The sequence below is a fragment of the Falco biarmicus genome, chromosome 9, assembly GCF_023638135.1.
Source record: "Falco biarmicus isolate bFalBia1 chromosome 9, bFalBia1.pri, whole genome shotgun sequence".
Lineage (NCBI taxonomy): Eukaryota > Metazoa > Chordata > Aves > Falconiformes > Falconidae > Falco > Falco biarmicus.
The window spans coordinates 533358-559192 of record NC_079296.1 but is presented as its reverse complement, the minus strand read 5'-3'; the positions used below and the strand labels follow the sequence as shown (position 1 = coordinate 559192).

At 49.3% G+C, this 25835-nt stretch overlaps 1 protein-coding gene and 3 long non-coding RNA genes across 4 annotated transcripts; 2 read left to right on the top strand and 2 right to left on the bottom strand.

Annotated features, from left to right (window-relative positions):
- On the bottom strand, positions 1 to 20230 carry LOC130154938 (uncharacterized). The gene is made up of 3 exons (XR_008823890.1): positions 20072 to 20230; positions 1616 to 1723; positions 1 to 1517 (listed from the first exon to the last, which is right to left on the bottom strand). It is a non-coding gene; the product is annotated as an uncharacterized LOC130154938 (long non-coding RNA).
- LOC130154936 (uncharacterized) lies at positions 2282 to 3632 on the top strand. Its single transcript, XR_008823888.1, has 3 exons — positions 2282 to 2963; positions 3322 to 3388; positions 3495 to 3632. It is a non-coding gene; the product is annotated as an uncharacterized LOC130154936 (long non-coding RNA).
- Positions 8776 to 19025, top strand: LOC130154937 (uncharacterized). Its single transcript, XR_008823889.1, has 3 exons — positions 8776 to 8795; positions 16534 to 16601; positions 17482 to 19025. It is a non-coding gene; the product is annotated as an uncharacterized LOC130154937 (long non-coding RNA).
- Positions 20231 to 21071: 841 nt separating the features above from the next.
- Positions 21072 to 25604, bottom strand: LOC130154681 (golgin subfamily A member 2-like). The gene is made up of 5 exons (XM_056350980.1): positions 25599 to 25604; positions 25448 to 25519; positions 22719 to 22766; positions 22173 to 22226; positions 21072 to 21930 (listed from the first exon to the last, which is right to left on the bottom strand). The coding sequence occupies exons 1-5, from the start codon at positions 25602 to 25604 to the stop codon at positions 21829 to 21831; spliced, it is 282 nt and encodes a 93-aa protein (XP_056206955.1). The 3' UTR covers positions 21072 to 21828.
- Between the last annotated feature and the right edge of the window lie 231 nt (positions 25605 to 25835).

The window sequence follows — 25835 nt, the reverse complement described above, 5'->3', positions numbered from 1 at the left end:
ACAATTTCTCATGCTCATTTATTTGATTAGAAGTTTCTGAAAAATATTTTCATAAAACTTCCATAGCTTATTGCACGTTCTTATAAATAATCATAAACCTGTATGTTGACCTCTGGATGAAATGCACCGATAACAAGTTTAACATTTTGTGAACCCAATTGAAATGTACAAACGTACACATAAAATAAGGCCAAAATTGGTAATTAAGTAATGAGAAAGAAAACAAAAGAAAAAGGGATGACAACTCCGTAACATGGTAAAGCAACCTTTTACAAAATAAAAGCCAACAAAGAAACAAAACCAAAAGCCAAAAACAGGGGTGAATTGTAGAGAACAGAGACAGTGGGTTGTTTTGACCTTGATAATGTGCAGCTGAGAGCCTGCAGCAAAGAGTCAAATAACTTTGAGGGAGCACGAGAAGACACCAGGATGAGACAGAAAGAAAGGAGGGATGTGATCTCACCTGTAGAAGGCAAGTGAACAGCAGAGAGTAGCCTGTCGCAGCACTCTCCAAAGGAGCCAGCTGCAGCCAGGTCTTTTACCATCACACTCTCCATGGCAGTCCCTCTGCTGCCTTCTAGTCTCGCCTCATCCAGGGCACGCTCACCCTCTCTGCTTCTTCCTCGGCTGCCCAACCGCTTCACAGAACCAGCCACAGCTGCACCTTGTCTACACCAGCCAACCCACCGCCCCTGAAGCCAGCCCACAGCTGTATATTACCAATGCTAATTAACCCAGCTTCGTTCCTCTGCAGTAGCCTATAGTGCACAGCGCTAAGGAATGTGTTGTATGAACCTTCCGGGCCGTTCCGCGTCGATTCACAGTCAGTTACAAAAATTGAAGGACATGTCACAGGGCTTACGGCATGAACTTTTGGGAGATTGGTTGCGGAATCTTTTCAAGTCTCAGGGAACCACCAGACGGTTGCAGGAGTTTACAACACGTGGAGGAATATTGTTATTGGCAATTGTAGTTACGTTGACCATTATTCCCTGTATGCTGAACTGTATAATGATTCAAAAGTAGTTTAACCTCTAATGTTGTTTCTGTTCAAAATAAAGACGGGGGAAGTGTAGAGAGCTTTATGGCCAGTGCTGGAGGCCACGATGCCTGTGAAGGGCCTTGAAGGCTAAAGAAGAGAGAAAGTAAGAAAAGGTTGGCTGAACGCCTGGGAGAAAGATGGGGTATGAAGCAAGGCCAGAGCGGATGCGCGATGCCACATCTCGGCGGCTGGCTGAGAACATGAAACCCACAGCGATAAGAAAGAAGACAGAAAAAAAAGGCAAGAAGTTCAGTGCATTTGCAGCTTAGTAATTAACCAATTATATGTAGCCAAGACGTGTGTGAACAGTATTGATTAACCAATGATAATTTAGTATGGGGCGCGTGAACAGCAAACGAGGATATTATAAGCGTGGGTTCTGGACTAATAAAAGGTCTTCTGGTTGAACTCAGGAGTCCACGTCATCGTCTCCTCAGGCCATATGCTCCTCCTTCTCTTCTGCCATTGCACGGACCTGCAAGGCCACACAATAAAAGTTAAAACAACGTTCATGGTGCATTCACTCCTGCCTGTGTTTGTCTAGAGCAGCTGTGATGCTGCCCCTGGTGTTACCTGTTCAGAGAACTGCTGCACCTACTGCTGCCACATTCTCTGCACCTCCTTCAGTTTCTCTGCATACTGATCTCTTTCTGCCTGGAGCTCAAAAACTGACCCTGAGAGCTGTTCAAAACAAAATAAAACACAAGAAAATCATATTGGCTAAATAAATTTGGCAGTGACTGCTTCAGGGATAAAGCCTGAAGAAACCAGTGTTAATGCAAAGCTCAGGCTGCATTCTTCTGCCACACAAGTTTCTTTACAGACATGAAGATCTGGATGTCATTTCGCACAAGCCCTGAGCAACCCGGGTTCCCAGGCCTGCCTTCTCCTCCAGTGCCACCTGCAACTACTGCTTTGCATCCAGACTCCCTGCCTGATTTGACAACTGCCAAGAAAAATCAAAAAGTCATGGCAAAATGTTAACACGCCACTTCTGCATAGCCTTTCCCCTGATAGCAACCTGCCACATGATCCATGTTGCAACCTTAAAGTGCTCCAACTCACAGTGATGTTCAATGGGGAAAAAAAAAAAAAAAAAAAAGGAGGGGGGAAGGAGATTAAAATCAAAAAGCTTAGATTTTAGCCCTGTAAAACAGGCTGAGCTAGACAGCTTCTCCCTACCAATTTTGTATTTACGATTTGTTTGATTAAAACCTATTTTCTTAATCCAACCAAGGTCTGCCAGTTTGGAGGTTATAAAATAGTATTGTTCTCTCTGCAGACCTCACCCTAATTTGCCTGAGGGTGTTCGCATCAAAAATGGCTTGTCCTCTCTGTAACTATTTCCTCCCAACCCTGCTTTCCTGCCCCTTCCCAGGCTTGGCCAAATGTGGATAAATATGAGCTGTACCAGAAGCTGGATCTTCCCAAGGGTCAGAAGCGCAAGGTGAAGGATTGCCTGAAAGCCGACGTCGGAGACCCCTACGCACTCGACCTCATCGACAAGCTGCTGGTGCTGGATCCCGCCCAGCGGATTGACAGCAATGATGCGCTGAACCACGACTTCTTCTGGTCCGACCCCATGCCCTCGGACCTCAAAAACATGCTGTCCACCCACAACCAGTCCATGTTTGAGTACCTGGCCCCACCGCACAGGAGGGGTGGGCGCATGGCCCAGCAGCCATTCCAAGGCAGGAACCCGGCCGCCACCAACCAGACTGAATTCGACAGAGTGTTTTGAGTGGGGGCTTCCCCAGCGGGGTCCCAGCTGGGCTAATCCACAGGCTGCATTCAGCGGGGATGTCCTGGCAAGGTCTTTCTGTCTGGGAAAGGACTTTCTTCAAGGCGAAGCGCCTGCTGGCTTTAACTCGGCTCTGACATCTCGTGCGGCAGCTCAGCCACCACGGAGCTGCTACAGAAGGTGACACCTGCAAGCCTGCAGATGTTTCCCTACAGCTTTGTTACAGAACTCCCACACCTGCCGGGCGCCGGTTCAGCACGTGGCCCGAACTGGCCACGTTCAGTGTCTGCAGGTGGGGGGAGCCGTGAAGAGGAGCTGATGCTGTGCAGTCTGTCCACCCTGCTGTCCCTGGGTGTATCCCACCTCTGTGCCCCCCACGAGGGTCTTGCAGCTCTGGGTGCGGGGGGGGACATCAGGTGACCCCCTGCCTGGACCAAGCCCCCGTGACCCTGCCAGTGTGGGACTGGTCCTGGTGGCAATCCCATGGGTGGGTCCTGAGGGCTCCCTCAGTGCTGACCCCCCCCTCCTCTCCCCACAGCCCTGCCACTTTGACTACGCTGTCTTCTGCCCCAACTTCACGGAGGTGCCCATGGCCAGCAATGCAGGTGAGTGCCGGGGAGCCGGGGTCTTCCCCGGCCCCGCCCCTCATCCCCGACCCCTCCCTGGCTCCCCCTCCCCCTAATCCCTGGCCCCCATCCCCATCTCTCCCAGACCAGCAAAACTTCAACGTGACGCTGGAGAACTCCCTGACCCGCTGCCTGGAGAACCAGCGGACGTGGACCCGGCTACTGGAGGAAAAGGAGGGGCAGGACCCCTGGCTCCCAGCCCCCCTACAGGAAGGGGGCCTGCTGCAGCTGCTCCTGGCCCCCCCAGCCCTGAGACCCCTCAATTCCCCAGCCCTCGTGTTCCCCTGCCTGGCCCAGGCGCTGAGGTGGGTGGCACAGGGCCGGGACCCTTGACTGGCAGCGCCCACCGCCGTGGGGGCTCACCCCCACCCCGCCGCCAGCAGAGGGGCTGTGCTGCTGCGGGAGGCGGCCGCCATCCACGTCCTGGTCACCGGCAGCCTGCACTTGGGGGAGGGGGGTCCTTCGGCTGCTGGACCCCGCACTCTCCCAGTAATGGGTGCGCAGGGCTTTGCACCTCTTTTTACTTGAAGCGCCGGTTCTGCCCCAGATGATGCTCGGAGGTGGCTGGGGGGGGGCACGTGGGACCCCCAGACCCTTCCCGGCTCATCCCTTTTCACCCCAGTGCCTTTTGCCTGTGCCCCCCGCAGGGGGGACACTGGCCATGGGGGAGCTGCTCCCTGCCCCCAGCCCACGTTGGTGGGACTGGCTGGGGGGGGCCCTGGCCTCCGGGGGGGCTGCCCCAGGCTGTGCCAGGGTCCAGGCGCCCAGGGGCGTAGAGGGAGTTTTGAGGGGGTGGTAGGTGGGAGCCTCAAGCCACAGCGAGGTGTGGACTAATTTAACATAGGGGAGATTTTTATTATTATTATTAATAGTTTGTAACTTGGATGGGGAGCTGGGAGTGTGTGTGGTTTCTGCCCATCACGCCGTGGGGAGCCAGCAGCCCCACACTGCCTCACCCCCCTTAATAAACATTTTGCTGCTCCTGGTGGTGCCCACTGCCTTCTTGGGGGGACCCAGGAGAGGTGCAGGGGGTCACCCCAAGTGCTGGGTCTTGTCCTGGGGGCACCCACTTTTGCCCACCCCCCACCCCCCCATTTGATGGGGAGCCCTGGGGGAGGATTTGGGGGTAGGTACTCTCTCCGCCTCCCCGGTGCACCCAGCAGCAGGGGACCCCAGGGGGGTTGCAGGGTGCCCCCCCCCCCCCCCCCCCCCCCCGGCGTGGGCTGCCCTTGGGGGGCCAAAGCATTCACTTAATGAGTAACGGAGGCCCCCTCCAGGCTCGGCGTGAGATTTGGGGCAAAAAAACAGCTTAATGGGGCTGGGCTGGGTCCCCACGTCTGACAGTTGGGGACTGGGTGGGCGGGGGGGGTTCGGGCCATGCTGCTGGTGGAGCAGGGGGTGCTCTGGGTGCTGCCGATGCTGTGGTTGGTGCTGCTGCTCTCCGAGGCCGGCACCGTGCTGGAAACTGGCTGCAGTTTGGAGGTGTGACCTGGCTCGGTCGTGGTGCTGGAGGGAGAAGCACCGGAGGGAGAAGCACCGAGGGGAACCGAGCTCAGGGCGGCCAGCGGTGGGCAGGATGCTGCTGCTGTGTCAGAGGACAGGCACGGGCTTGAACTGCTGCTACCAGGCTGGTGCTCGTGGCTGGCCTCACACAGCAGCTGGTTCCCCAGAGCACTGGGGGCTGCAGCCCCATATTGACACACTGTGGACCTGCCCCAGAGCTGACCCCTTTGCCCAGCACCTCACCCTCTGCATGCCCTACTGATTCCCTCTGCTCCTCTAGGAGTTGTTGGCAAGGGGAGGTGTAGAGCACTGTGCTGTTCTCCTGCCTTGTACCCACCACTCTTGGGGTGCTCCTGGGACCCCACAGAGTCCCTCAGCAGGAGCCTGACCCCTAGATTCCCCCCCTTCCCTGGGGGGAGATGCTCCATCCCCCGTGGTGGCTGCATTCAGCAGCCAAACCAGGCAACGATGCTGTCCTGGGGACCCTGCTCCAGCCTGGGGAGGGGGAATGAGGCTGCAAAGGGCTCGTGTGAGGGACTGTGCCCTCCAGGGCTTGCCCTCAGCAGCCTGGACCTGCCGCTGTTCCTCCCCTCCCAACTGCTATTGAGTCAAAAGGTCCCACGGATTAGCAGCAGGCAGGCGGGCAGCGGGACCTCGCGCCGGGGGCGCGGGGCGGGGGCACGGGGAGGTTTGGGTCACCCGGGGGTGTCCCGCCGTACCGGGCGTGGGAGGGCAGCGGCGGCCCCTTCCCGAGCCAGCGGCCTGCGGGCTCCCGGGTGGGCGGGAGGGGTCCCGGGGCCGCCGCTCGCCGTGCCTTCTGCCGGGGGCGGCCGGTGCCCGAAGGTCGCCCTGAGAACCGCCGTCCGCCGCGGCAGCCCCGGGAGCGCGGCCAGCAGCCGCGCCGCGTCCCGGGCGGGGCCTCGGGCATCCCGAGCCCGTGCGGCTGCCGGGCGCCGCGGGGGCGCCGGCGGTCCCGGGGCCGGGGCCGGGGCGGAACCCCCGGAGCTGCCCCACGCTCACCAGGGCAGGATGCGCCACCGGTGCCGGTCTGCTGCCTGGATGGGGTCCGGCTGCTCGGCGGGTCCCCGCACCGGGGCCACTGGCTTGTCTTACGCCAGGTCCCACTGCGGTAGGGCCAAGCGTGCGGGCCCGGGGGGCTCGGTGGCCCCCGGCAGCGGCCGTGCCGCGCAGCGGCTGTGCCAGATGCACCGTGCAGGTGCAGCTCCGCTGCTGCGGTTGCGGCCCCGGTTAGAGCCGGCGGGCAGGCATGCTGGCACTGGAGCGCCGCCTGCTCGCACCCATGGGTGGCCTTGTCCCGCCGGGCAGGGGTGGGTGCCGGGTGCTGGGCTGCCCTGTGCCCCCCCGCGGGGCCAAGGGGCACCGGTGGAGAGGTGGCTCCCGTTGCCCATAAGTAGCCCGTCCCCGCGGCGTCCCCCAAACAGGTGCTGGCACTGCCAGCATGTCACCGCGGGGCCATGGCGGCAGCCAGCGGGCACGGCTGCGGGAACCAAACCCTATGGGGTGGATCGGGCTGGGCTGGCCCCTGGGGCTGTGGCGGTTGAGGCTGTGGTGATGGGCGCCATCCTGACCGCCCCTAGGGATCTTTCCAGGACACCATCCGGATCCTCAACACCCTGCAGACCAATGCCAGAGACCTGGAGCAGGTGAAGCGGGAGCGCAGTGACCCCCAGACCCAGCTGGAAGCCATGCAGGGCTTTTTGGAGCGGACCGGGATGAAGGTGAGGAGGGGGTCCCCCCATCACCCCGTCCCCTGTCCCAGCAGTGGTGCCGCCATGCTTGGTGCTGGCTGCCTTGGGGGTCTTATAGGGTGGTTGACCTCTGGCAGGTTGAGGACCTGGATCGACTGAACATCATCCATGTCACGGGGACGAAGGGCAAGGTGAGGCAGATGGGCAGTGCTGGGGGGCAAGGGGGGGCCTCCAGCCTCTCTGGCTCTGTTTGCCCCAGCATGGGGGGGTTAACGCTGCTGTCTCCTCAGGGCTCAGTGTGCGCCTTCACTGAGTGCATCCTCCACAACTACGGGCTGAAGGCAGGCTTTTACAGGTGAGTGTGGGGGGGGTCAGGAGGGTTTGGGGGGGCTGGTGGCACTGTGCCCGACTGTGCCCCCCTCTCCTGCTCTGCCCCCCCCCAGCTCCCCTCACCTGGTGCAGGTGCGTGAGCGGATCCGCATCAATGGGCAGCCCATCAGCAAGGAGCAGTTCAGCAAGTACTTCTGGCTCGTTTACAGCTGCCTGGAGGAGACCAAGGTGGGGCTGGTGGGGGGTGCTCCCTCCCTCGAGGACCCCCCCGGGCCATGTGCCCCAGTGCTGGTTGGGGATGCCCAGCAGATGTTGACACCCAAAACCCCCTGGGTGCCAGCCCTAGAGGAGGGTGCCAGCCCTGAACGTGGGTGCCAGCCCTGTGGGTGAGGGTGCCATCTCTAGAGCAGGGTGTCAGCCTTAGAGGACGGCGCCAGCCCTGCAGACAAGGGAGCACCAGGCACATCTGGGGCTCAGCCGCTGCCCTCACGGCCCCGTGGGGTGACAGCCGGACGGCATCACTGCCAGCAGGAGCCCCCTGCCGCTGGCTGTTGCCTAATGTTGGGGACCTTGGGGTGCCCTGGAGGAAGGAGTGTCTTCACGCAGGACAAGGTGGCCTGGGCCTGGCAGGCTGCAGTGTCTGTGCTGTCCCCCATTCCCAGGCAGCACCTGGTGGCTGCCGTGGCCGGGATGCCAGCAGCCATCTCCGCTGCTGCTCTGGCCTTGGCCCCCCCGTGCCCCCCGCCTTGGGGACCAGTTTCAGACACCCCCAACGCCAAGATGCTCGCGTTGCACCCTGACGCAGGCATCGCAGGGGGGGACGGCAGCCCCCACCGGGCACGTCTGTGCCCCCCAGGACCCGTGTCCTGCCCTGGCTGTGGGGTCCCCTCGCCACAGCCCCTGGGTGCAGGAGCCAGGGAGCAGAAAGGCTGTGGAATCCCTGGCGGGTTTCAGCACGCAGGAGACACGGTGACACGGTGACATGCTTTAGGGCCACCAGCACCAGGGGCGGTGTGTGGCCCGGGCGGTGAGGCGGGGGGCAGGGGGCTGCTGCGGCGGGGGCGGGGTGGGGCTGGCGGGGGCGGGGCTGGCGGCGGCAAGCTCCGCCCACCCAGGCACCCTGAGGCAGCCGCCACTGCCCAGTCCCTGGAGGCCTCGCGGGGCCGCGTTGTTGCGGAAGGGGCTGTGACACGCGCGGGAGGGGCGGAACGCGGTGCTGTAGCGACGGCCGCGGCAGCCATGGTCGAGCGGTCCAACATGGTGGAGTGTCCCTTCTGTGATGAGGTCTCCAAGTACGAGAAGCTCGCCAAGATCGGGCAGGGAACCTTCGGGTGAGTGAGTGCCCGGCCCGCCCCTCCGTCGGGCCTGCTGCTCGGGGCCGGCCCCCTCAGCCCTGCGGCCCGCCCGCCCCGGGCCCGGGTGCCCCCTGCTTGGGTCTGCCTTCCTCGGCCAGCGCTCCGGCCGCCGGGGCCGGCCTGGCCCCTCAGCCCTCCTTTCCCCGGCCCGGCGCCCCGCTCTGGCAGAGCAGAGTTCACTCTGGAGACGGGCAGGGCGGGGCCCTGCACCTTTGCCCAAAATGTGCAGTTTCGGCCAAAATCCTTGTGGGGCTTCTGGGCTGGGTTGGCTTGGCCGCTGCTGAGGGCCTTTGGTCCGAACGGGATGTGGCTGGGTCGGATGGTGGGTCAGCACAGAGCGGTTGTCTTGTCTTTGTGTCTTGTTTGCTGGTGTTCCTGGCCAGGAGCACCTGGCTGCGTCCCTTCTGCCTTGCGCTGCTCAGTGATTTCATTCTGGTTTTACAGGCAAGTTTTCAGAGCCAAACATTGTCAGACAGGCAAGAAAGTAGTGTTACTAAAATCTCGGAATGAAGAACTTACCGACACCAATCGAGTCCTCTCACGATCAACGCACACCAGGTCTCAAAATCAGTCTCCATATATAGAACTTATTCATACATATTCATTAAATATTCATGCGTAATCATAATATTTCCCACAAGTCATTAACATATTCTCCTCCTATATCCGATTCTGCGCAGTAGAGCTTAGAAAGGTCTAGAAATGGGTCTGGGGTACGATTTGGGTAGGTGGTATGTATATGAGTCGGTGGTCGCGATCTCCCCCTGCCGGAATTACCTTTTAGTAAAGTTCACGATTTCTTGGCAGGTAACTACAAGCTGTTCCAGTCGACTCTCCCCAGTTTCCATTCATCTCATATTCTGACATTTCAATACACTTCTACATACAGAAGACTGGTCAAATACAAAGGAACCTTTCAAACCCTAAAGTTATTACCTAAGTTTTAACAATGGTTCTAGCCCCTTCTTCTAGCCGTGGTACAGGATGTACAGAAGATCTCATAACAGCTTTTACTGTGCAGCTATGTTTCATTTAAAATTTTTCTTATCCTTCTATATTTTAATTTTATTAAATGATTTTATAAAATCAATTAATCAATTGAATAAAGTCAATCAATCTTAACTTATTAACAAATCGATAACATTTCCCCCCTTTGAAAGTGTTGAAAATCATTATTTCAATACTTTCACATTATTCATATATCTTTTGTTTCAACATATTTTGGTGATGGATCATGTCTTGGTAAAATAGTTGGTACTTCTCTCATAATCATATGATTTACTGCAATTCTATTGGTAAACTGTTTCTTCAAACATGCATATACTAGCATGCTCATCAAAAAGACAATTAGTAACAGAAACAAAGTCTTAATTATAGATTGTATCTAAGAGCTCAAATTCCATCCCAGTTTGTTAAAAATTTTCCCAAGTCAATCTTCTGACATATCCTTTTGAATTGTTTCAGTTTCTTTTTCAATTTTTCCCAATAGGTCTAGATCATGTTCCACATCCTGAGTGACATTTGGAATGTGGATACAACAGTGGTCCAATTTATCCTTGACATATCCACATACTCCATGTTCTTTAAGTAGGAGCATATCTAGTGTCATTCTGTTTTGTAAAGTCATTCTGGAAGTTGCCTGTAATTGTATATTCAATTCCTTAAACCCTTTTTTTGGTAATGTTTGCTTGTTTTGCCACTTGACCAGTTAAATGATAGAGCCATGCTCTGTTTTTATATGAAGCTATAGGATTTAAAAGTGATTCAAGTGCCCAGCCAATTTTCACTCCTGTAGATGGTTCATTCCAAATATCATCATTTATCTCAGATCTCTTTATTTGTTTCAATTCTAAATTCTCTAAAGATCCTTTAAATTGTGATTTCTTCCAAATTGGACACAATGTTGGCATGCCTAAAGTAATTTGTTTCACCTTACCATCTAATGGTAAGTGTGTTGTCCAGGTTCCATCACTTAATGCCCAAACTAAATGTCCTGGACTTTGAATAGTAGATTTTCTACAACTAAACAAAGTTCCTTTTCTAACTGTAAAACTGCTGGTTAAATTGAGAGTATTCTTAAGACCTCGACAAAAACAACCATATTTTAAAGCAGCGGCCAACGGAGGAATTCTTTGGATTACTAAGTCTGCATTACTGCAATCATACATGTTTTCACATTTCCAGCACGGCAGTATTTTATTTTCCTTCTCTCCCAATAAAGTTGACCTATCATTGACCCAGGGTAATACTGGAAAAAAACTTTTCCATCCCAGGTAAAACACCAAGAAGTTCTTGCCATATACTGAAAATGGGAAAATATGGACATAGACCATATAGAGTCCCATTGTTCTACTAATTGGGTACCTTGGCCAGTTTTGTTACGCTTCCATTTCATGATACTTCTGCCCACATTGGTTTTAAGTTGTTCATCATAAGAACACCATCCTAACTGGGGATTTGGACCCCCAGGAAAAAGAACTAGAGCTACGGCAGTAGGTCGGGATCCTGTTATAAAATCATGATTCAATAGTTTTTTACAATCTGTTTCTTTACCTGGCGACTTCCACTGTTTTCTAATAACCTTTACTTGTTCATACCATTGAGTTACTGGCCTTTGTTCACAATAGGTGATCTCATTTTTATATTCCAGATTGGTCAGATTCATGGTTAAAATTCCCCATGGAATAGGTTCACCTACTGCCCTCGGTATTGGCAAACAAGCAGTGATCTGCGTGACATTTTGTAAATTGGCAAATTCTGTAGTCAATCCTACCATCAAATTTTCCTCAGCCATTTGTTTGGGAATTTCAATCACTTGTTCTGTTTCTACTTGTCTTTTGTTCCTGTCCACCAAGCCAGCCCATGATCCCACCAACACTACCGACCAAAATAAAATCCAGTATAAAAATTAGACATGTTTCAGTGTCAATTTTAAAATCTCTGGGTCACGATTAACAATCTTCCATGGAGTAGGTGCTTTCTTCACTCGAGTATAATGTATCCAAGCATCTGATTCTGCAATTTTGATAGCTGTAAAAGTGGTTAACAGTATCTGGAAAGGTCCTCTCCAGCGCTCCTGCAAAGGTTCGGAGGTCCAAGTCTTCACATAAACATAATCTCCTGGTTGGAAATCATGCACTGAATTTTCCAGGGATAAAGGTCTATTCCAAATTACTGCACTCCGAATTGCAGTCAAAGTTTTTCGTAGAGAAAGCAAATAGTTATATACATCCTGCTTTCCTTTCACATGTATGTTTGGATTTGGTTCTGGAGACTCATATGGTTTTCCATATAATAATTCATAAGGACTGACTGAGGTTCCACTCTTTGGCTGTACTCCGATTCGTAATAACGCCAATGGAGGTGCCTGAGGCCACTTTAAACTGGTTTCTTGACAAATTTTACTTATTTGTCGTTTTAAAGTTTGATTCATCCTTTCCACTTTCCCACTAGATTGTGGCCTCCAAGACGCATGCAAATCCCAATTAATACCCAATGCTTTGCTAACACTTTGTACTACTTCAGCAACAAAGTGTGGACCTCTGTCAGAGGAAATTCCAATAGGAACTCCAAATCTTGGAATTATTTCTTGTAATAACCACTTTACAACCTCTTTTGCTTGTGTGGTGGGACAGGGAAGGGCTTCTGGCCATCCTGTAAAAGTATCAACCCCTACCAAGATGTACCGGTACCCATTGTATCTAGGCAACTCTGAAAAATCTACTTGCCAATAGTCTCCAGGTTCTGTACCAGACTTCAGCCGACCCATTTGAACCTTTTTCTTAATCGTTGGATTATTTTTCAAACACACCTCACATTTTGCAGTTACTATTTTAGCTATTCCCAACATTTTAACTGGTATTACTCGCTTTCGTAAAGATGTTACTAAGGCTTCTGCCCCCCAGTGACATTCTTGGTGTCTCATTTGAATTATCTCTCTCATCAAAAGAGGTGGAATTACTACTTATCCGTTAGGAGTTACCCACCATCCCGCTAAGTTTTTCTTAGCATTTAATAACTGACCCAATTTGTCATCTTCCTCTGAATATCTCGGTTTTTCCCTAGGAAGGGTTACTGTTTTAGAAGGAATTATTGCCATTTGTAATGCTTGTTTCTTTGCTACCTTTTTTGCTGTTCTATCAGCTAAATTATTCCCAGCTATTATTTTTGTATTCCCAATCTGGTGTGCCTTACAGTGCATGATTGCTACTTGATCTGGCTTTTGAACTGCTTGCAATAATCGTAAAATTTTGTTTGATGCTTAATGTTTGATCCTTGAGAGGACAATAATCCCCTCTCTTTCCACAAAGCTCCATGGACATGCACTACCCCAAAGGCATATTTTGAATCACTCCAGATATTTACTCTCTTGTCTTTGCTTAGTTCTAAGGCTCGAATTAAAGCGATGAATTCTGCCTTTTGGGCTGATGTGGTACTCGCCAATGCTCCTGCTTCTATAACTGTAGTCTCTGTTGTTACCGCATATCCGGCGTATCGAACTCCTTGTTCCATAAAGCTGCTTCCATCAGTATACAGTTCCCAATCTGGTCTCTCCAATGGCACATCCTTCAGATCTTCACAACTGGAATAAACATACTCGATGGTAGCCAAGCAATCATGTTCCAGTCGTCCTTCTTCCTGTATGGAACTTAAAAACACTGCAGGATTTACCAGGTTAGTTGTCTTTAGAATCACATCATCTTGTTCAATCAATACCACCTGGTATTTCATCATTCGGCTGGGGGACAGCCAATGCCCCCCTTCTGTTCTAGGACAGTTATCACCATGTGTGGAACATAGACTGTTATTGTTCTTCCCAAAGTCAATTTCCGAGCTTCTTGTATGAGCATCACTGTTGCGGCCACTGCTCGAAGGCAGTTTGGCCACCCTCTACTCACTGTGTCTGGTTGTTTAGAGAAATATCCGACTGGTCATTTCCAGCTTCCTATCCTCTGGGTTAACACTCCCAGTGCAAGGTGTTGTCTTTCATGTACAAACAGCTGGAAATCTTTGGTTAGATCTGGCAGTCCCAAGGCAGGTGCAGACATTAGGGCACGTTTCAACTCTACAAAAGCCTTTTGTTGTTGTGGGCCCCATACAAAGGGAGAGTTCTTTTGGGCCTCGTACAGCGGTTTAGCTATTAGCCCATAGTTCATGATCCAAAGGCGACACCACCCAGTCATTCCCAGAAATGCTCTGAGTTCATGAATATTTCTCAGCTCAGGTATACCACAAATAGCTTCTTTGCGATTTTTTCCTAATTGTCGTCGTCCTTTTGAAATCTCAAAGCCCAGATATATCACAGTCTGGCAGGCTATTTGGGCTTTCTTCCTGGATACCTTATACCCATTTAGTCCCAGGAAATTCAAAAGGTCAATAGTCACCTGTATACAAATAAATCTTTCTTCTGTAGCAATCAATATATCATCCACATATTGTAAAAGTAAATGCCCAGGTCTTGATTTATCCTGTTTCCAGATTTCAAGTTCCTTTGCTAATTGATTTCCAAAAATAGTTGGACTGTTTTTAAATCCTTGGGGTAATCTAGTCCATGTCAACTGCATCTTTCGCCCGGTTAGAGGATTTTCCCATTCAAAAGCAAACAGTTTTCTGCTTCCCTTTTCCAAAGGTATACAAAAGAAAGCATCTTTTAAATCAAGCACTGTAAACCACTGATAAGTCTCCCTCAGTGCTGTAACAGTGTATAAGGGTTTGCTACTACAGGATAAATATCCTTAACTATTTGATTTACTGCGCTCAAGTCTTGTACCAGTCTATATTCACCCGAAGGTTTTCTGACTGGTAAAATAGGAGTATTATACTCAGATTCACATTCTTCCAAAATTTTATACTCCCAAAAATTTATCAATCAATTTCTTCAATTCCTGTCTCACTTCCGGTTTGATTGGATATTGTTTAATTCTCACTGTTCCTGCGCCTTCCTTCAAATCTATTTTAACAGGTTCTGCTAGTTTCGATGTACCAGGAATATCTGTCTCCCATACAGTAGGGATCACTGCCAAATCCACCTCCGGTGGAATTTCTTGTTCCTTTACTTTTTCTTGTATCATCAGGATTTCTCCCGTTTTTGACTCAGGTATTTTCAAGAAAAGTTCTCCTTCGTCAAAAACAATTTGTGCGTTTCATTTGGATAACAAATCTCTTCCTAAGAAGGGTATCGGACATTCTGGTACATACAAAAATTCATGTGTAATTATCTTATTTCCAAATTTCAAATCCGGGGTTGCAAGAATGGCCTGTTTTTGTTCCAGTTTTTCCTTTACAGGTATTTAATAAAAAAAATGTCGCTCCTATATCCACTCCCAATCTCACAATTTGAACAACATTTTTTTTTCACTTTCTTATTATCAGAAGTTATAGCCATTACCAAATTATCTCTAATAGTTAGCTTACATTCATCCTGCCAGTCTTTTCTTTGTCTCAAGTAAAAGAACAAATCCACATATGGCATTTCACTCCATTTCCCTTCCCTTTTACAATACAGCATTAACTGCAGAATAGTGTTATAATTCAGCGTCCCATTCGTGGGCCACTTTTCCTGATCATCCAATATATACAAAGGCCACCAATTATTACAATACTCAAATTATTACAATACTCAATCATCTGGCTCTGCAGATCATCATGTAAATTTCCCCAATGTGCCAATAAACATCCCAACAAAGAATTTTTCGGGATTTTGTCATTTACAGCAAGATTACCCATGCTTTTACTTTTAAACAACCTGGTTAACTTAGTTGCCATGGTGTAATTACTCACAGTACAATACACAATTATTCAGCTCTGTCACTCTGATCCGCGGATCCACACTCCACACTCGCTTTCGTTCTCAATTACACGTCTCACCCTTACAGCCACACTCACACTTTCCCACAGTTACTTTAAACAAACATATAACACAATATTGTACCTCTTAATTTTCTTCTTAATACACAAACTCACAAAAACAACAAAAAACCCAAAAACCTCTTCTAACTTCTTGTTAGAGGCACTACCTTAGAGAACACTATAGCATATAGTTTCTCTTGTCTCCACTTTTGTCCAACCCTGCAATAGCTTTCGCTTATGTCTTACGGGCAGACGCCTAGGCTTCCAGTTCCACAAGGATCCTTTTAGTCCAACCCTGCAATAGCTTTCACTTATGTCTTACGGGCAGACTCCTAGTCCTACCCTGCGCAGCTCTTTCACCGCGTCTGACAGGCAGACTTACTCAGTGGGACTCCAACCCACTGGTGGGAGTCCATCCCACTCCTTACCATACACTTATTATAGTGGGACTCCTACCCACTTCCTCTAGGGCACTTACTTTAGTGGGACTCTAACCCACTTATTACAATTAGAAAAAGAAGTGTCTTACCAAAAATCCAGGGAACATCGCGAAGAGCCTTACGGATCAGGGATCAATGGGTATCCCCGAGAAATCCTCGGTGCCAGCTGGAACCGATCAGGTCCCTGACTCCTCCGGTCTCCTTCAGCGAGGTCCCATCTGGGTCGCCAAAACTGTTACCGATATCTCGGAATGAAGAACTTACCGACACCAATGTGATGTAGATAAGCAGACACTTCTTTATTGACGGCCGGGTGCGTGAGCGAGTCCTCTCACGATCAACGCATACCAGGTCTCAAAATCAAACTCCATATATAGAACTTATTCATACATATTCATTAAATATTCATGTGTAATCATAATATTTCCCACAAGTCATTAACATATTCTCCTCCTATATCCGATTCTGCGCAGTAGAGCTTAGAAAGGTCTAGAAATGGGTCTGGGGTACGATTTGGGTAGGTGGTATATGAGTCGGTGGTCGCGATCTCCCCCTGCCGGAGTTACCTTTTAGTAAAGTTCACAATTTCTTGGCAGGTAACTACAAGCTGTTCCAGTCGACTCTCCCCAGTTTCCATTCATCTCATATTCTGACATTTCAATACACTTCTACATACAGAAGACTGGTCAAATACAAAGGAACCTTTCAAACCCTAAAGTTATTACCTAAGTTTTAACAATGGTTCTAGCCCCTTCTTCTAGCCGTGGTACAGGATGTACAGAAGATCTCATAACAGCTTTTACTGTGCAGCTACAAGTTTCATTTAAAATTTTTCTTATCCTTCTATATTTTAATTTTATTAAATGATTTTATAAAATCAATTAATCAATTGAATAAAGTCAATCAATCTTAACTTATTAACAAGTCAATAACAGTAGCATTGAAAAAAGTGTTGATGGAAAATGAGAAGGAGGGGGTAACTGCAGCAGCATGGCAGAAGAAGGGGGTAAGTGCCGGAACATGGCTGGGCTGTGTTTGGGAAGGCCTGGGTGCGGGGTGTGCGGTGCGCGTTTGTAGTTGAAGGCTAATGTTTGGGACGGCATAGATGTGTTTTCACAGAGTAAATGTGTTTCACAATATTTACAGCTATAATATGCTGTACCTTGAACCTGTAAGGGTGTGGACAGGATCCCAGCCCTGTGGCCTTTTTCCTCTCCTGCTGATACTATGATAACATTGGGCCTTGTGGCTTTGCCAAGGCCTATGGCTTGTTATCGCCTTTTTGGCTGCAAAGGCAGCAGTGTGGTGCAGTCCCTGTGTGGTCACTGGGCTGCATGGGACAGCTGCTGGGAGGTGATGCTGCCCACACGTTCCTCCTTCCGTGCAAAACCCTGTCATCCCCCCCCCAGGCGCAGGGCTCCACACTGGCTGTTGTTTGTGGAGGAGCCGGGTAGTGTGTGAAGGGCGTGTGCTCAGGGGTGTGCAAGAAATGGGAGAAGCTGGGGAGAGAGGTAACAGCTTAAACAGCGCAGGCAGTAGCTGGGGAGGCTGCTCTGCAGCTTGAGCCAGGCCGTACCATGTCCCATTACAAATGTGGAAGATGAGGAGAGGAGGGAGGGGTGCCTGCATGCCTGCCTCAGCACCACACAATCACTCTCTTGTGAAGGAATGTCCCTCAGCAGTGGTGCCCTGATGGTAAATAAATGTGGACAGTACTGGTGTGGGTGTTTTATTTTAAAGCTCTGATTGGCCTTCAGTGACCTGGGACAGTGCTGCTCAAGCAGGTCCCCTGCCGAGCTGCCATGGTCACGTGTCTCCTGTTCTCTAGGCAGGGGTGGCCTGGTCTCACGCACCCCTAATCCCCATCCTTTCTTTCTCCTTTCCAGTTCCCCATCACAGCCTTGCGAGAGATTAAAGTCCTCCAGCTGCTCAAACATGAGAACGTGGTGAACCTCATAGAAATCTGCAGGACCAAAGGTAGCTTGCGGGGTTCTCTCTTGGGCTGGCTGCCAGCTTTTTTTTCAGCCCTCCTTCACTGCTGAGCAGGCTGGTGTTTTGTGCTGGGAGTGGGGTCCTCGAGCTGAGCATAGGCCTCTGTCCCCGCCTGTGATGCGAGGGGTGATGGTACGCTCCTCTTGGAAAACAGTTTTATAGAGTTAGGATGTTGCTGCACCTTGGCTGGAAAAAGCTGTGGTCAGTCCTGCTGGGATATGGGTGTGCTGTGGCAATGAATGCTGCCCCTGTTGGAAAACTCCTGAGAGGCTTGAAATAAACCCACACTGGAGAGACTTTGAAGCAGGGGTTTTGAGCGCGGAGCTGTGCACAGCCAGTTCCCTCCTGTCAGGACCTCTAGCTGTCCCTCTCAGTTGGCTTGAGATGGTTTGTGGCAGCTCTGTGCTGATGATACAGCTCCAGCTGGAGACTTGCTTGGCTTTCTGTGGATGGCAGTAACTGCTCGTGCTGTGAGAGCTGGGACTCCACTCGGGGTGGCCCTGAGCTGCTCTTCCACCTCCTCGCTTCTACCTCACGTGGTGTGCCCCTGCTGCGTGACTGGCACGCTCAGTGCGCTTGGCCTGGCTCCATTTCCAGTGAAATTGCTTTAAAACACTCGGTAGCTTTTATATGTCATTCTCTTCTATGGATTTGTATTGTAAAAAATACTTTTGAAAGTGACAGCTGATGCTCAAGCCTGCCGTTCTCTATATTCAGTCACTTCCATGAAATAAAAATGAAAGTGGCAGGTATCTGGTGATGATGTGTTTTTAAAAGTTCACTGAACTGGTAGAAGTGTTTGGCCCAGGACCAGGAACGTGAAGTTACTTTAGTCCTCTACAGCACGTAGATTATTGTCCGAACAGGTATGAGTAGAAACACTGACAAGTTAATTTTTAATTCATTGTGTGATTAAACAAGTTGTGATAGTTGCATGGCTGGTGTACCCAAGGTAAATATTTTTGTAGCCATATCGGTCGTTTGTGTTTTGTTTGAATTCCAGTTTTCACCCAGATCTACTTTGACCTCAGTTTCCAGTAAAGTAGAAATATTGCATGTGCTGTTCTCAAACTTTTAAGCGCTTCTCTTTTTAGGTGGGAAAGGTGTGGTAGGGGCCATATCTGTGTAAGGAATTGCAAACCTCGTATAGCAGGCACCCTGCTGGCTGGCAGAGTGGTGCGTTTCTGTGAGGGCTGAGCTTAGCTGTCATTGTCCAGTAGGAGCTGCTGATCAGCAAGTTTTGCTGATTACAGCTGATGAAAATCAGCTGTCTTTTTAATGTTTTGCATGTGTGCTCTAGGAACAAGATTGAAATAGACTGCTTCATTTGAGGCTTCCTGTTAGTGACTTTAAATTGCAATTGGAGTTGGACTTTGAAATCACTTTGATCCAGAGCAGACTCCCTGCCTGATTTGACAACTGCCAAGAAATATCAAAAAGTCATGGCAAAATGTTAACATGCCACTTCTACATTGCCTTTCCCCTGATAGTAGTAACCTGACACATGATCCATGTTGTACCTTAAAGTGCTCCAAACTCACGGTGATGTTTAATGAAAAAAAAAAAAAAAAAAAAAGAGGAGGGGAGAAGATGATTAAAATCAAAAAGATTAGATTTTAGCCCTGTAAAACAGGGTGAGCTAGACAACTCCTCCCTACCAATTTTGTATTTACTATTTCTTTGATTAAAACCTATTTTCTTAATCTAAAAATCTGGCTCAGAAACTTTGTGCATTTCCAGAGTCTGTATTACACAGCCAGGTCAGATGGTCTAAAAGCTTGTGATTTTAAAAGTTGTCAAACACGTCAGGAATTTAAAGCCAATGTCTGGAGCATGTCAGTTGGCACACAGTACTTTTCCCAGAAGAGGAGCAGCTGCCTTTATTTCAAGGGTAACTTAAGCCACCGACTGGGGAGGGAAAAAAACCCCAAAACCAAAAATAAACAAAAGAGCAGTTTCTTCCCTCACAGGCTCAGGTTCACACCGGCTTGCTCTCTGAACTGCTAACAGCTGGCTTCCTGAATTCCCTTCCTAACTGGCTGCTTCTCTTAACTTTCCCCAGCTGACCTTCGAGTTACCATTGTCCAATTCACCTTCTGCAAGGGTGGGTACAAACACCACCCCTATTCAACTGGCTTCTCAGTGAGACCACGAGACAGATGCGTAACCAAAATGCCAAACAGATACAAAGCAGGAAAAGCCTTCGTATCGTCACGCGCTGTATGTTCAGTCACCCTCTCATATTGTACAACATTCTTTTCGCAGACCAGCGTCACAACAGCTTTCAGTCTACTCTCCAGCTCCTTCAAACAGACCTTCTGTTCCTCAGAGGCCTCGCTGAAGGCCTTTGACCAAGAGGATGCCTTGATGGGGTTTTGTGCCTTCCTTTCAGAACAAGAGTTAAGCCTTGCCCCCACTCTCAGAAGCAAAGTCTTACAACGGTCAGTGTGATCTACCCTCACAGCCTGGAAGCAGTATGGGCACCTGTTGGATCCTCCGTTCAGCCATTTCCAGTTTCTTACGCCAATCCTTTATATATAACTGCAAGGCTGAGTCCTGGGAAACCAGGCAGCGAAACTTCCGTGACAGCTTTGAATTCTGCAGCTTCATTTCCTCACTACTTTTGCTGAAACAAACCAAAATTAAAGCAGCATCACTGTATGTACTATGGGTCTGGGCAAGTACATGTCAGAAGTTTACAATCCAGCTAGTCGTAACAGTTAGAATCACAGAAACATCACATCCAGTCACTTTTTTTAAGTTGAATATCCAGCCTCCCAAGTCACCACCTGTGGTGCATGCCCCTTGTAATGTTTTGTGGCTCTCCCGGGAAGAGCAGTGTTACTCTGCAGTAACAAGCAGCAAATGGACTTACATTTTGTTTGTACAGCTCCTGTTTCGGGTCTTCTAGCTCCTTCATTAACTCTTCATTACGCTGCAGAAAAAAAGAAATGACTGATTCAGCTGCAGACTTCAGCAAAATATTTCACCTTTAGCACATCAGCTGAAGTGGAAAGCATCAGAACTTTGGCAAAATCCTTCAGGACAGGTTGGCTTAGAACCTCCTGAATTTGCCAGGAATAAATCTGCTCAGCCTTTTCAAACGCGATGCTACTAACTGAACGCGAGGTCATTTCTGCAGACTTCTGGATGAATATCAATACTGAAGTGTGTGCCTGACGGAGACCCTCCTGAGACAAGGTCTCGGTGGCGCTTCTGTTGCGTGGAGCTGGCAAGACTAATGAAGTAAGGTGCCGGATCTGAAGACAGCAACTGGACCATATGATTAGTGGTCACAGAAACCTGAATGAAGTTTGCCTTGACCATGGAGAACACAGGGCTTTACAAGGTTAATTAACAATTCAGAATGTTAATTTCTGCCTCTTCTCCGAGCAGGGACTACAGAATGCAAACATTAGTGTACTGACAAGCAAATAGCCAAAGGCAGAGCTGCTGGTGAAGCATAAGCAGAGGTGACTCTTACCTTCTCTGCCTGTTTCTGCTGCAGAGAGACGGAGGCCAAAGTACGTTCCAGCTCCAATTCCCTCTCGCGCGATGAACATAAACGAGCAGCAAAGCTCTCGGCTTCTCCTGAACAAGTCAGGACAGAGTGAGTTGAGGCTGGACCACAAAGAGCTTTTTGGAACTGGCTAAACAGCACTTTCTACTTTGTCTACAGGCTCTTAAGGCAGCACAGAGCTTTGTAAGTCAGTAGACCTGGTTCCGCCCCCGGCTCTACAGGTGGTTCACTAGCAGCTCTGGGCAGTAAAGCTCTCTGTAACTACCATCCTCACTTTGAGGGAGATGACGAAACTTCCTCTGCAGAGTAGGCAATATGTTGGTTGGGATCTTTCTTTCTAATAGGAGAAGTTACTCAAACTTGGTTCAGAATGAAGGGCTCGGGTAAAACCTACCTTTACGCGATAGCTGTGTGGGAGGGAGGGTGGCGAAAAGGGAACTAAGTTTTAAAAGGATCAGAAGAAAGTCAGAAAGGAACAGCCTGGGGTAGTCGCCGGGGCTGAACAGGGCTGACAAGGCTTTAGCGATGCACAAAAGAACCTCAACTGCCATGGGATCAACATGCTCCCACTTGGGGGCAGCTCTGGCGACAGAGGCAGCGATGGTGCCAAGTATTGCCCACCGAGGAGTCGGCCACTGCTGTGAGCTGGCTGCCAGCAACTGTCATGCCTCTGACTTGAAATTCACACTTTGACCAACAGCTTGAGCTGGAGTGCTCACAGTCAGTTACCCGATTTCTTCCGTGCAGCTTGCTGAGTAGGTGCAAGTGCCGCCTGCAACTCAGACTTCTCAGAAGCTAGAATTCCAATAGTCTTGTTAGGAACCTTCGGGAAAGGAAAATCGGCTCAGCACAAAACTTCTTTGCTTGTAATTGCAACGTCACTGTTGCCACAAAAGGCTAACTCAGTAAAGGGAAAGAGCTCGTGCAGTTAAGTACAGTCTGGCTGGCTCCCAGTTTTCCTGAAGGAACGCGCTCGTGGCTTCCCGAGTAAAGACTGTGAATGGTCAGTAATCCAGAGAACAGCAGAAGGCAGGTAGTGTTACTGTAAAGGAGGCTCTGCCTTACCTGTAGCTTTTCCCTCAGCGCGGCTTGCTCTTCAGAAAATTCCTTTTCCAACTCCTTTTCCTGTATAAAGAAATGATGCCTATTTAGCACAAAAAGGTAGATGGGTAACCCTTGTTTTGTGTCAAACTAAAAAAGCAGTGATACATTGGTAGTACTTGCAGCAGTCCTTTTAAAGACGTACTTCAGCCTTGCGTTATTTGAACGCCTTCACAATTTATCCACCCTAGATTGGCAGTAACAGCATAGCACAATCACCGCTAGCATAAATACGGTAGTGCTTGGAAGCAAGCTGCTGGCAAGGACTTGTATTCTCCTGCCTCCACCACACTCCTCTAATACTTGAGTATTTAAACGTTCGCTTGTGTCAAAATAAGAACGCTACCTGCCAGGCAGGCCTAACTCATGAAGTCAAATTATTCAACCCTACGCTACAATGAAACTGAATCTAACATAAGACAAGACCACACGTGCCTGTGCCACAGCCCACTATACTCTCTATGCCGCCAAGAAAGAGATACTATTTTTCTGCCTATCCAAAACCAGGACACACTTTACCTTCTCCAGCTGATCCACTGCCTCCTGGCTCTGCTCTTTCTGTGGAGGAAAAGCGATGCACCAGTACCAAGAGAAAATACTCTCACACATCTGAAACACATTTTCACTTCAACAAAGTAGGATACATGCCCAATTCACGCAAACAGAATTTCCACTGTCCTTTCTGTAGAGGACTAGGAAGTTCATCTTAGCTATTAAAAATAAGAGATCTGGAGCTGCCTTGACTAATGTACTTTACATGCCAGGCATCTTTTTCATCGCTCAGTAGATTGCCACATTTGTTCTCCAACACCGCTGCTGAAACCCCTCCATGTCTACATCTGAGCATCTACCAGCTTCAGTTAAACTCGCATCCTCACATCTGTGCAACTGATGGCAGTAATCCTGGTGTATTGGGGTGATCGCCAGAAATGCTGGGTTTTTTTAAAAAACACCACCAATAAAAAAAAAAACAACAACCAAACCCCCCAAACAAAAACGTAGTCTTTCCCTTGAACTGAGACCTCAGACCTTTATTCCACTGAAGAGCTGGCCTTAAGTCACGCGGAGCCGCACTTGTGTTGGCAGACTTCTGCAGGAGGTGGTATGGGAGAGCTGAAGCCAGATACAAAGAAAAGGGGTAATTCTGTCCTAGCCAATTTCCATCTTAGCGGTGAAGTATTTGGAGATTTGTTGTCCGTAGGTAATGCACCTTTAGATGGCACATGCAGACAGGAGAAAAAGGAAGGAGCAGAAGAGGAGGAGGGGAGGAAAAAAGCAGTACTTAAAAAGGACAGCAAAATAAATCCTATCAAACTGTGATAATCAGATTCTCCAAACAAAACAAAAATCTACCGTTTCAACAAAAGCAGCTGAGACATCAACACATTTTATCCATTCTGCCAAGGCTTCATTTTGACCTAACAGTGACTCAGAAATAAGAATGGCAGTTGCACGGAAGCCAGATTATCCCCAGTCCCCGAACTGGAAACACCTCCGATACCTGCCTCCCAGTGTTGATCACAACTACCCGATCATAGCACTAGACAGCAATGAACGAGAGCTGTGCATTCAATTAGGTCTCGCTAACACTGCCGAAAGCAGAGTCCCAGTAAGTTATCAACAGTAGCAAATAAGAAAGGGGGCGGGGGGGGGGGGGGGCGGGGACGGGACACGACGGGGACACTGAGAACAACCTCCTTCCATTTCCTTAATATTTGTGGAAGAAACAGCACTTTCTCCATTCACATATGATGTAGACTACAAGCAAAGCAGTCAAGTCAGCCAGTTTTATTCCCCAAGGCAACAAGTCACTACTAAGTAAGAACTGACTGTCATAATAATACTCCTTATAGCACCTTCCACTCCAAAGTACCACACAGAGAAAACATCCTTTTCTGGGTAAGGAGAGATGCAGACTCCCTCTGCGACAAGCTAATGTCAATGATGCAGGTTGATTTCCCATTCTTTTCCACTACATCAAGAATACATCTTTCCATGAATACATGCTGTTCGTTCATCCCACTCAGCTTTTCTTCCCACTGCTGAAAGTTTACGTTCTAAACCAGGATTTTTTGCTTCTCAATGCTTAAATATCATATTGTTCAGTAGGATGACTGCAGACACCGCTGAGATCCAGGAGTGTTTTCTTGAGCTGACTGCTTAAAGCTCCACATCAAATATCAAGAGAATTAACAGGACAAAAGGAATACAAAGGCAAATCAGAGTGAACTCCATTCCATCTTGCAGGTTTCACTGCATCTAACTGGTACCCCTGGTGATTACTATAGTTACATTTATTGATAAGAGACGCACGGATATGTAGTAAACAGGAGTTACTTTATGACAACTGAACTGAAACAATGGTAGGAAAATAAGCTACCAAAATGATGCAAGTGGAATGAAAATCAGAGCTTTGCCACAGCAACAGCGGAAGACAATTCTGGGCTACCAAATTTGACTTCCCTGAGCTTCTATCACAATTTGATCAAGCCTTCCATTTAAATAAACTGCCTGAAAAGAATTGTTTTAAAAAGGCTGGGGGTTTATGTTTGTGCCTGAACACGTTTCTATTGCTTATTGGCATAGTTCCTGCCGTTTCCTCTTCAGAAGCCTGGCAACATGAAGATGCTAAAGCCTGTAAACGTTTGACTCAAAGGATCCGACTTCCTGCCTAAACCTATTTAAAGCCAGTACTGGAACTTGCCAGACTGTACATCCCCTGCGCAAGTTTCATCGCCTGTTGTAAAATGGGTTGGCAGGAATAACTAGACAGCTTCCTCAGGGCAGCTGCTTGCCTGGAGATCAGCAGAGTCATGCCCTTCAGAAGCAAGGCCCTAGGGAATACAGCAATGACACGCACAGCGGGAGAAATACAGACTAAGAAAACACTGCCTCTCCCTACTGCACTTGCCCTCAGCAGTTCAGTTAGTTTATCGCCTCACCCCACACTCCTCCTTTTCCTCAAAGCTCAGCTGTCTCGCGGAAGAGGTTTTGACAAGGTTCACTTTTTCACACGTTCAGTTCGACACAAACCAGAAGGGCGCAAGCACTTTACGAGCAATGGCAACGCATGGTATCAACTAGCTCCATGATAATAAAAACAGCAACAAAACTCAAGCAACTGACAGGGGCTATGTCAGGACAAGGCTCCACCCAAGAAATCGAGGCCAGTGCAAACAGAACCTGAAGCATGCAGTAGGGAGAGCGAGTCACTGCGAGGGACACGAGCACTGCCTCACCTTCCTCCTGTCCAATGAGGGTATGGCTACCCCATTGGAGCGCTTCAGGTCCGACACCGGCACCTTCAGAATCTGAAGGAGGTGAAAGAAAAGGGGAAACGGCTCAGAAAAGGACAGAGAGAAAGTGTCAATCGAAGGTAGCCAAAGAAACCGGCATCCTCCAGCTGGCCAGGAGCACGCAACTCAAAGCAGCAGCTCTGGGCACACCCAGGGCTGCGTGACAGCACCGCATGATCAGACGCGGCTTTGGCACGTACCCTGAACTCTAGTGTGCACCTTCCAGCAGCGGTAGCTGCTAACTATTGTGGCACGCTTCGCGTGCTGGCGATACAGGCAGCTGCGCCAGTCATCTATTACACCCGCATAACCATTTCCCGGCTCTAGTCAC